Source organism: Branchiostoma floridae, chromosome 8 (assembly GCF_000003815.2).
Source record: "Branchiostoma floridae strain S238N-H82 chromosome 8, Bfl_VNyyK, whole genome shotgun sequence".
Taxonomy (NCBI): Eukaryota; Metazoa; Chordata; class Leptocardii; order Amphioxiformes; family Branchiostomatidae; genus Branchiostoma; species Branchiostoma floridae.
This window is the reverse complement of record NC_049986.1, coordinates 19,515,165-19,526,849: the sequence shown is the minus strand read 5'-3', so window position 1 is coordinate 19,526,849 and position 11,685 is coordinate 19,515,165. Positions and strand designations below refer to the sequence as shown.

The window sequence follows — 11,685 nt, the reverse complement described above, 5'->3', positions numbered from 1 at the left end:
ACCACGGTGGTCACGTTGCTAGGGTATTATCCGCGTTGCCAGGCCAAAGTGCTCCGCCCACAAGCGGGCCCGCGCGAGCCGTGGCGGTGTGAAAAAAACAACACAAATTTCATCCAACATAACGCACGATATGATTATCACATCAGGAAAAAAATATATGCACACGAAAATTACATTAGTTTGCCTTAAAAATATCTCAATTATTTGGGATGACCATGTGCAAAACGCTTCAAATCGCCCGCTGTGCCATGTGCGTATTGGAGGTCGTTTTGGGTCACTGAACTTTGAACTTTGAATTTAATGCTCTATTTTACGCACCAGGCAAAGCTTTGACCTATGCTTTAGACTTTAGGACCTCTAAGAATAGTTCACCTTATGCAGTTTTAAGTGTCTACGACATTTTAGCTAATTTTGTCACATTTTCACTACGTTTTGTCCCATAGTTCCACAGCGATGGAAGAGAATCGATTGATTTTTCTCCAAGATGGCGGCGATAGTTTTTTCTTCACGATGGAGTTTTTTTGGTCAGCTTAAGTGTTAACTACCGGGAGATATGGCTCAAAATACGAATTGTGCGTTTTGTTCAGATTTTCACGTGGAAGAATGGCTATGCTCTTGACTTATAATTAGGTTGTCGGCGAACATCAGAGCGGTTTGTTCTTGCCTTCTTACGTTCTTACTACAACAACTTACCTGGGACGGCAGTGATATGGAAATGAGCTGGCGTGGCCCCATTGTTGTCGTCCCAGGCGCGAAATTTGAGAGAGAATTGGCTGTAGCAAATTATTTGTACAGTTTGTTGTGTCTGCAAGAAGCTACCATTAATTCTACAAGATCTTTAGTGCACTTTCGCAGCTGCACTTTCTCCCATAGTTAAGATTATTTTAGAAATTTTGAACGAGGTTCCAAATAGTAAAATGGCGTCTTTTCGACTTTTGTAAACAAAAGAGAAAACCGGTTTCATCCGGTTCCGCTGTCAGGTAACAACACTACATATCTGACCCCCTACTTCACAAAAGTTTGATCTACTACTGTGCTTCTTTGATAGTTAAGTCTAAATCTTTTTCTTTGTAGTAATGAACCGTTTTTCATTTTTCTACCAAGGGCGCCAAAAGTTTAATTTTTTCGCCTAGTGTATGCAAGCCGATAGCACATCAAACGCTTGGGTGTGTAATGTTACAAAGCTTAGTGAATTGCGAACTGCAGATTCTGTTACAAAATTCACGGGAATATAAAATTGTTTCTACAAATAGCGGAGAACGAAGTTTTTTCTTAATTTTTTTAGTTATTTTGTAGGACAGGACTAGACACGCCGGTTCGTGAATCTTGATTTGAAGACGCGCTTTGTCGTGAGGTCAGTGTGCATTGCGTTCTCCGTGTGCGGTAAGCTTCCGTGCAAATGTTCAAAATATGAATTTCACTTCACCAAGAAACTAAACTGGTGTCTTGCCGTTCAATTGTGTGTGTGTATGTCTGTGTGTGCGTGTGGAGTGAGAGAGAGGGGGAGAGAATATTAGACTTCCGTAGGAAAGGCCGGGTTGTGTTTATATTACGGGCGGGCGGGCTCTACGCCGCCCCGCTGAATCTTGCAGTTCTGCGCCCGGTCACGGTAAGTTGGGTGAATTTTCATGGTGTTGCGGTTGCTATGCTTTCGTCCGTGTTACCATGCGTTTTATTACTACTTCAAATCCATTCTATAGTATAAGGTATAATTTAAACAAAGAAAATTGCGGGGCAAAGGACGACAGTTTGAAGTTTACCATGTGATGTAATGCCCAGCGTATTACCGATATCGATACATTCGCCACGTCAAGCGCTGGTATGGACCTAGTTCATTTACAGAATGACGAGAATATAAGGAGTTTGTTATTTGAGAGAACACGTTTATCAAAAAACGTAGGTTGCAATTATTGTCTTATATTTAAATTGAGTCGTTGTTTATACAGGACAGGAACAGACACACCGGGACTTTGGTCAAAGACGCAATATATCAAGGGGTTCGTTACGTTTGGGTCTAAGTATACTAGTATGGTGAGCTTTCATGTTCTAGATATAGATACTCATCTTCGCCGAAAAACTACTGAATTTCTATCACTCAACTTTTTGTATGTGTGTGTGTGTAAAAAGGCACGGATAATTTTCCGGGTTGTGTCTGTAAACGACGCCCACTGCTCCGTCCCAAGCGGTGACCCGGGAGTGACGGTAACTCCTTCGATCTTTGCTCACCTAAGGTTTAGTTTTAGCATGTTGGGTAATATATAGACAAATATATAGTTCAGAAAGAATTAAAACGGTGGTTTCAATGCCGAGCTCCAGCGTGAGAATGGCCGACAGAAAAGCTCAGGTATTGTTAACCTGGTAAGTGGAGAACAATGGGGGCGGAGAAAAGACGCGCATATCAAAAGAGCAAGTTCGCGTAAAAAATTAGCTCCACTTGGAGCGACCAAAACAAATGTAATCCCCGCCTACAACGGCGTAAACCAATCAGCTATTGTTGCCAGTAGTGAAATGGATGATTGACATTGATTTCCTCATCCATATGCATGATTTGCGAGTGAGGATTTTTGAGGGCCTTTTTGACCACCGTGTACACTTTCCAAGGAACTTGGGGTTGCCAGAAACGCACGAAACACCAAACACAGGAATACCAGACGTTCCCTTGCGCGGGCACGACTACGGCGACAAGTTCAAGAGTTCCTGGAAAGAGATGATAACTCCAGGATGATGCCAGGAAAAAATGATTGCAAGAAAGTTGGGAAGGAGAAGTTGCAAGTCAGAGTACTATCAAACTATCTGTCTACTCTAAGAGATAAGTTTGAAGGGGAAACGGGTATCAAAATCTCACTAAGTCATTTTGCCAAGATGAGACCGCAAAATATGAAACTAGCGTGTTTCCTATCTAGGAACACCTGTCTCTGCACAAAGCACCAGAACTTCGCGTTAAAGCTAAAGACACTAAAGCAATACAATTGTGTAAAGACAACAAACCCAGATAACTTCCTCCAGGCTTTTCCGGATGCAGACAAGGTTGAATCACTTCTATCAAACCTGCCACCAGATGGGAACATTAAATACGATGAATGGAAAAGAGTGGAAGTTGATGGAAAAAAGAAAATGAAAATTGTGACGTCAGAAGTGGAGACAACAGCGTTTTGTGCTAAGTTCAAAGAAGAGGTGCCACATTTCCGACAGCACGTTGCTCGTGCAAACGAACAGTACAGTCAGTTAAAAACTCTAAAAGAAAACCTGGATCAAAATCACATTGTGATTCAAATGGACTTTGCCGAAAACTACAAGGTTAAGAGTAATGACGAGATCCAATCGGCGTACTGGAACTGTGATATGGTCACACTACATCCAACCGTTATTTACTACAAAAGTGAAAACGGAGAACTACATCATGAATCGATCTGTGTAGTCTCTGACGAATTAGGGCACAATGCGGCAACTGTGTTTGCTATATTAAAGAGGGTTGTGCCTGAAGTCAAGCAGAGACATCCTCACTTGAAGTATATCCATTACTGGACAGATAGCCCCAGCTCCCAGTACCGAAACAAGACAATGTTCAGCATTCTTTCTGACCACGAATCTCTCTTTGGAGTACCTGCGTGCTGGAACTATTTCGAAGCCGGTCACGGCAAAGGGCCATGCGACGGCGTTGGTGGCACTGCGAAGAGAATGGCCGACCAAGCAGTAAACCACCAAGAAACGACGATCCAAGACGCGCATGATTTCTACAAGTGGGCGTCGCAACAGGAGAAAAGTGCCATTAAGTATATGTTTGTCCACAAAGCCGAATGTCAGGAAAGTCAGGCTTACCTTGCAGAGAAGTATGGACAAGTAAAAGCGATACCTGGCACTATGTCGTTCCACGCTGTGGTTGGAAGGCTGGGAGAGATTGAGTCGAGGTCCACGACATGCTACTGTGAGCGATGTTTTGACACAAATGGGTTTCGTACAAGTACAACTTGCAAGTGGGAAACGCAAAAGATCTCTACGAAGACAGGTCCTACCGCGGCAGAGGCATCTGCGACTATCCAAATCGATGACTATGTGGCAGCAGTTTACGACTCCAATTGGTACGTCGGAGTTGTTGAGGATGTAGACGATGGAGAGTACTGTGTCCGATTCATGCAACAAGCGGGACAGAAGTTTAAATGGCCACGAAGGAAAGACGACCTGTGGATCGAGCCCGCCGACGTGCTGTGTGTGGTTGAAAAGCCACAAGCGACGGGAAAGTCCCAAAGAATGTTCACATTTTCTGAGGCTACACTTACACACATAGAGGAGTGCTATGCATCGAAAGTGAGCCAAAAGTGATCCAGAAGCTATTCGATTGTTGAATATATTTGACTGACAGTTGTCAGAACTTGTGGGAGTTGCATTTCTACACTAGCTTCCTGTCCACAGTCATGTATGCACGATATATCGTGGTCAGTGAATTGCAATTTCGCCATGTTGACTTACGTTACCATTTGGAAAAGTGATACAAAATAGACGTATACAACATGCCTTGCATCATTAGCTAACACAGATTAGTCGTTGTGGTGACTATAGAATATATATAGCCACATGTAGGGATGCTTCATGCGGTTACCTTGGTGTTGACTTACGTTACTATACTTACTAATATGTTAACCACCGTAAGAACATATAGTTTTGTTCCAATTATTTTCATTAATATGTTCTACAGTTCTTTGTCCTTTATAAGGATGGATGTGAAGTAGATATCGCTAGTTTTGTCTGCACGCTAGACAAAAAAAGTTTGTGACTTTCATTTGTACCCATTTTTTATCTTAAGTGGTACAATTTTAGGTAATTTCTCAAAAGGAAGCCAACGGAACTACGAAACGTTACCCACATGTTACTTCCGCTTAGACACAACTTAGAAAAAAACACATTTGTACCAATAAAGAAGTCATTTAGGTGATATATGAGATAATTGACTTACGTTACCAATGTACTGACTTACGTTACCATAGTTCATTGGTATCTCTAGGTAAAGCGCATATACTTTCATTCCAACTATTTTCACTGTGGCATTCCACCATTCTTTCTTTTTCGTATAGATGAAAGTGAAGTAATTATCGCCAGTTTTGTCTGCACATCAGGAAAAATAGTGTTGTGTGTTTTATTTTTTCACAATTTACCGATGTTATTTAGTACAATTTTAGGCAATATCTCAAAGGAAACAAGCGAAACTATCAAGTGTTACCCATTGATATGTGCGCCGAGGGCATACGCTTCGACAGAAATCAGAAAAACGGTCCGTGCCTTTGAATAAATCTTGTAGAACACGTAATATTTCGGTCAACACGCTATTTTTATATGACAAAAATATAAGTGACATCACAGCGGAAAAAAGTCAGTATCTCAAAATAGGAAAGTTCTAAGCAACATCCAAAACTTGTTGGCGATAGTCAACAAGAGTAGTAACAAAATAGGCCTAATAAGTAAGCTTCACGGAGAAATTTTTTTTTTACCATTTCCAACCCCCAATTGCACACGTTTACGAAGAATGGGTGACATACGTAAACGAAATAATATCAATGGGCCTCCTAGTGGCTATCAGTCTTTACTGCTGGTCGTGCTGGATATAAGCATATAATATTAATTCTAAATTGTATGCTTATATCCAACAGTTTAGACCGATTTTAATACATATCATATTTTTTGTGTGTTGAATTATTGGAAAGTGACGTTTCTGCCTTCTATTTCAGGTGACGTACGTGAAGATAGTCCCACCGGCGGAAGAAGACGGAATAGTGGAGGTGGTCAGTCAGCCTGCTCACCAAGCTGCTCACTAGAAATAGTATCGGGAAACATCTCCTTTATTTCTTTTATTTTGTCGAAGGAACTAGGCACATTGTTATCTTAATTTCAACACAGAATTTTGTATAGCCAACCTAACTGTAAAGAACCACATGTAAATATCTCAGTATGAATAAGATTTTCAATGTGTCGCACTTCATTTATAACGTTTTTATGACTTAGAATGTGTTTTTTTAATGATATCTAGAAATAAAAACAAAAGCAAAAAATACAAACTGTTTGATATTGTCTGACCGTGATGCAACACGGGATAATTTCATTGGTGTAACAAGTCATAGTATTTATTTTCACTTGAACTTTGGTAGCCAATCAATCCCAGCCTGTAAGGTGTGACAAAATCAACCACCGACAGGGATCTAAGACAGCAATTTCTGTAACAAGACGAATAACGTTTGCAGGACACATTATACCCCCCTCACATTAGGCGAAAATCGATCGGACGACGAGTCTGCGAGCTCTAAATTACGAGGAGTCATGGCCCTGCTGCCGACGAAGAAATGACAGAGTTCCCCCCTTAAGCTTTCCCAAGAGTGCGCTCTGTTTGGAATAGTAAGACGTTCGGGCGACTTATGTGACCTAACCCTCAGGGAGAAGAGATACTGTTTCAGCCCTATTCATGTAACGTGTAACCTTGTACAAATAGCGACCTTCGGGCCTTGTTACATGGAGCCCATTAAGAAAGAAAGAAGAGAAAAACAAGCTGGAGTCATGCAAGGTTCAAGGCCAACTCTAACACCGTCACAGTGATCTGATGTTTCCGAGCACGCGATGGTCGTCAGGAGACCACTGAAACGTCCAACCTTCGTTCATGACAATATACATAATTGCATAATTTGGTAAAGCAGCCACTATTTTTGCGTCATACAGTACACCTGTGTCGAATGCATTTGAGTGATGTCGACTTCCCAAGTGGCTCTGCTGTAGCAGGCGCGAGAACGAGAGCTGATTGGTTTGATTCCTTGCTTTCCTAGCTAGCCTATTGTGTCCCTTGCAAAAGACACTTCACAAGACTTTGTTCACTCCACCCATGTTTGCAAAGAAATTATACCTGACGTTAGTTGGGGAGGTAAACGGTGGTGGGAGGAGAGGGTGGGCTCCACCTTGCAATACTGTGCACAAGACACAGTGGATAACAACCCACTGCATCTGGGGCCTGCTTCTAGTTAATTTCTCTCATTCATTGGTCACTGTGTTACAGAGATACTACACCAAAGAATCCAATGCTAATGATGCTATATATATATCTTATATTACATAGTCATTCCTCAAACCTTACACTGTTTATAACAGATGGCGCTAGCGTGTCTTCGGTGTCCTTGAATATCGGGGCAAAGTAATTATATCAGAATCAATCGATGCAGTTATATGTCGATCAGGTAACGTCATAACATGCTAAAACTCATCAATAATGATGTGATAAGTTGCGCTTGAAAAGTTACATAAATTTTTGTCATATTTCTTCAAATTTAGATTTTGGAATAAAGTGTTGAGTGTCCCTTTTCTTTACATCTAACCTCTTGTCTCCGTCATACCCTTTCCTCATGTGAACTAGAAAATAATAGAAACCGGTCAGATGATATATGATTTGCAAGAGAGTTCAGTTAAATCCGAAGAAAATTGCCCCCCCCCCCCTAGTCAGCGAAACTCCCTGCCACTTTTTTATTACTCTTTTCCAGTACAATGTACTAGAACCGCCAGTTCCTTCTAGTGACGTGGAAGAAGAGTGATGGGTATCAAAACGTCCGAAAGTAATCTCTGAATCTTATAAACGTGTTTTTTACCTTTCTGATCAACATCTACTATTGCATCCCGGTATGGTATAATAGTAATAGAGACTTAAACACATGGCTGTGGAACCTAGAAGTGACAGCGGTTTGCATTATTAATGCGGAGAATCGGTCTATCCTGAGCGGGGAACAATGGAAGAGACGGCGTCGCCTTTTCGTGTCTGACACGGTACGGACACCGAGATGGATCCTCCTTTTGTTTGACATTTAGGCTAGCAACACGATCCGGCTCAGATTACGATCAGGGAGGCTTAACTCCCCATCTATTCTACCCGCACTGTCAACGTGGTGTCAGGGAAAAATCACACTTCGTCCTTAAACTGAGGTCATCCGGTTTACAAACATTTGCCTGCAGCAGAATATGATGTATTTTGTATGAAGATCGCAATGCGGAACTGGTGGCATTGGAATTTTCTGATTCCATATTCTGGATTTTGCAGCATTGAACTGACGTAAAGACGACGCTGTTCCAACAAGCAAAAGGATCACGGTAAGGGTTAGTCTTTGCAACTCTTGACAAGACATGGCGGATTTCTTTAACGTGCTTGTGGTGTGGCACCCATCGGAATACCTGCATACCTTACCGGAACGCAGATGACAAGAACGGAATCGGGACTGTGTGAACAGTGCAAGTAACTATATCATTTGTTTCTATTAGGGTGAAAGATTAAATATTTCCGCCAAATGCTGAGTACGTCTACGGCTTGTATGAATTCGAAGGATTAAAGAGACAAGTAAGATCACCTCTCATTTGATTGAACAAGAAGCTATTACAGTAATCTTACATCCATGAAGAGTCAAAAGATCACAGTGCCCGAAAAATTCGTGCCACGTTTGAGTATGACTAGTATTCCAAGAAAGCTGAGTCGATCTTCCAGTGAGAATAGTGACTTGGCGAGTGTAGGGGCGTTGTCTTGCTCATCTGCAGAGAGCTCCGCGTCTCAACCAATGTTGAGGAGTAACGTACAACGAGCTCAAGATGACTTCGAGACAAAAAGCTTGGTGTCTTCTATGAAACCTATTCTTAAAGACTTCCTCGGTAGTAACGCTGGACTTCATGACAGTCTGCATTATGAGAGGCGACGATCCACGATGAACGTTTTGGGTAAAGACAAGATTTCAACGAAGAACGGTCTAAAATTTCTCTCTGATAAGAAAATTGCAAAAAATTTGGCTTGTCAAAGAGCGAAGGCGGGACTTGTCTGTCACTGTGGTGCCGACACGAAGGATGGATGGAAGGAAAGAGCCATTCACACGGACGACAGGATGCTGGATGGAGTGAAGAAAAGAAGCATATCATGTCCATCTCTAGTAGACAAAAGCACCTACAGAGGAAAGCCACTATTTCCAAAGTTAGCAATGAGAAGAAACCAGAACCATCCCCATGTTTGGGGGGCTTGCGGAAATGCAGCCACTCCGCAGTCGAAGTCGGATGTGACGCCGCGTAGACCGGAAATGACGCATGGGAGACAGGTTGTGACGTGTTACGAGAAGACGGAAATGACGTGTAGGGGAATGAAAGTGTCGCCGAGATTGGTGAAGCCAACGTTACTGGAGAAGTACAAGAAGGTTCAAGGTCTGAGATGTCATTCACTTACGTCACATCTTTGTTATGGTCTATTCAACGTTTTTAGTAAAGTAAAGTCGCTAGGGGTCGCTGTAGATGCTTCATTGACAAAACCTATTCCCACAGTTTTTACAATGCAATTTAAGTTTATCTAATGTTCACTTGTATATTGCAGTCGGACCTTGCCGAATTTTCGTTGTAACTATCAATTGTTTGTAGCTAAGCTTGTTTCTGATGTCTTCTGTTCCAAATTCGTCAACACAACAAATGTACAGGGACTTTCATAAGATGTTTTGATACAGAAATTTAGATACAATGATTTCAACATGGCTATAATCTACCCATCATAGACATGATGTTCTCATTGCTGGTGTATCCCCTGTCTCCAGGCGGAGGGTTTGTGGAGGTAAGAAGTGTTCTGGAGCCCAGCAGGTTCGGCACGCCGTGCAGGAAGGGTTATATCAGTGTACACTTACCCAGCATTCAGCCGGAGGCACCGGCATTGTAGTCTGGATACCAGACCCTGGCCAGATCTCAATGATATCTATCGAATTAGGGTCTAATTCAGAGGGGTCTGCTGTAGAGTTTCCTTGGAGGCATGTTGGCCCCAGAGACGGCCATGGAAACAGATTGTCATCCAGGCTACCAGCATTGATGTGACAGCACAAGCCAAGATGAAGGATACTTCCTTAAACAAAGTTGACAGCGACTTTGTATTGATAATAAAATGCTAAACTTTCTTCCAACACAAAGGCATACTCGGATCAAATTTCAACGTCTACTGTAGCCTTCGTCTTGATCAATTATTGGGACTATTCAGGATCAATTATTGCGAATTCTTCAGGATCAATAACTGAATCTGAAGAAGGTGACAATTTGATCCGTGTATATCTTTTTGTTGGAAGAAAGTTTAACATTGTACTAGGTTTACTACCAACACTAATTACTTCTGAGCTTCAATGTCTATTTAAGAAAGGAATTCTACCCCTGAGATACGTAGCCACGGCATTAAATGATCATGGAAACGGCGATCCTTGATATGTATGATAGAGAGGATTTGCCGACACGTTTTAAAAGATCGACGCATCACGATATCCGCCGTTTAGCGTCGCAACACATTCCTCTTTCAGTACTCTTCAATAGATGCTATGAATAATAAATGCCGACCTCTTCGGCGACAATGTTGATGGTATAGATACGAGTAGAATAGCTGAGCTATGTCTGATTCACTTAGCTTCAATTGTGTTATCTGATGTATGATTCAATATCTGGTGTGACATATACTGTTTGCTTTGTTATAGTCTTCGGGCATGGCATTGTCATAAAGTTATGCTATCATATCACTACATACATCAGGGTAGAGAATGCAGGCAGAATATTTTTGATCAAGTATATGCAAGTTGAATAAGTACTTGTAGCTAACTGACTCTTTTAGTTGTCATCTTTTAATAGGGAATTACATATTTGAACCTCAAAACAATTTCTTGGCAAGTTTTTTTTTCAAAATAAGTAGTGATATCTGTGCTGACGTGTGTATCGCTTTGTGGCAATTTCAATAAAATGAGAATAGATAAAAAGATAAGAATAAGATATAACTTGAAAATAGATTTAGGCTTCCCAGCATCTGCTTGGAGATGACGTCCACAAAGCATATTAGGTGTTAGTTATTCTCCAAGCAGAGGTTGGGTTGCGGAGATATTAGTGGTCTTGACTTTTACTGGCTCGCTTCTCTCAATGACAATGTGAGGGAAGCGAGCCAGTAAGCGACCCAACCTCTGTTTGGAGAATACTAGTAATTGCTTGGTGTTAGTGACCTGGTGGGAAATACAACAGTTTCAGAAGGACTGCAAAGCTCGATAACAAAAGTACACAACTAACCATTGACAACCCTGGTGGTATGCATTCATGAAGATTATTTGCTATCTACAGCTTCTTAAAAGGCTTTGGGTTCTTTCAAAGCTCTCAATAAAGTACAAAATGGAAGTAAAAGACCTATTCTTGTCTAACAAAGAAGGCAGGAAGGTTTGGATTTCCGACTGATGATGTTCGTGATAAAGGCGTGATGCCGCTTTTGAAACGGGGGGTCGGGCGGAGAAAGAGAGTGCGTCATACAAAAAAGACAGTCGGGTTTGTCAAATGAATGCTTTCACATCTGCGAGAGCCATGTAGACGTATTTTTATACACCTTGTAATGGTTTGGAGCAACGAGGTTACATGAGCTCATATAACCATTGGGGCAACATATACATTGTATATTTCTTTGAGGACCCTCTGTTTTCAATTGCACTAGACTTTGCTCTAAGACTTGAAAGTGAACATTCTGGTTAACATTTTGCTTACTTACTCAGCTATGAAGGTTCGACTGTCTATTGATTTATCAGCACAATGGCGTGTTTGTACAAAGTCCGTACCGAGAAGAATAGACAAGGACAGATGCCATCTATACATCTGTTTCCCTAACACTGTGATTGACAGTAAGAATCCAGCGCAAAGCCTCTC

General features: G+C 41.6%; 1 protein-coding gene across 1 annotated transcript in view; it reads left to right on the top strand.

The window, feature by feature from the left end:
- The window catches only part of LOC118421525, a 13,012-nt gene extending 6,819 nt beyond the window's left edge, over window positions 1-6,193 (top strand). Inside the window, exon 7 of the mRNA XM_035828840.1 lies at window positions 5,721-6,193. Within this exon, the coding sequence (XP_035684733.1) occupies window positions 5,721-5,807 (87 nt within the window). The 3' untranslated portion in view covers window positions 5,808-6,193. The remainder of the gene's footprint in view (window positions 1-5,720) is intronic.
- Window positions 6,194-11,685: the final 5,492 nt, after the last annotated feature.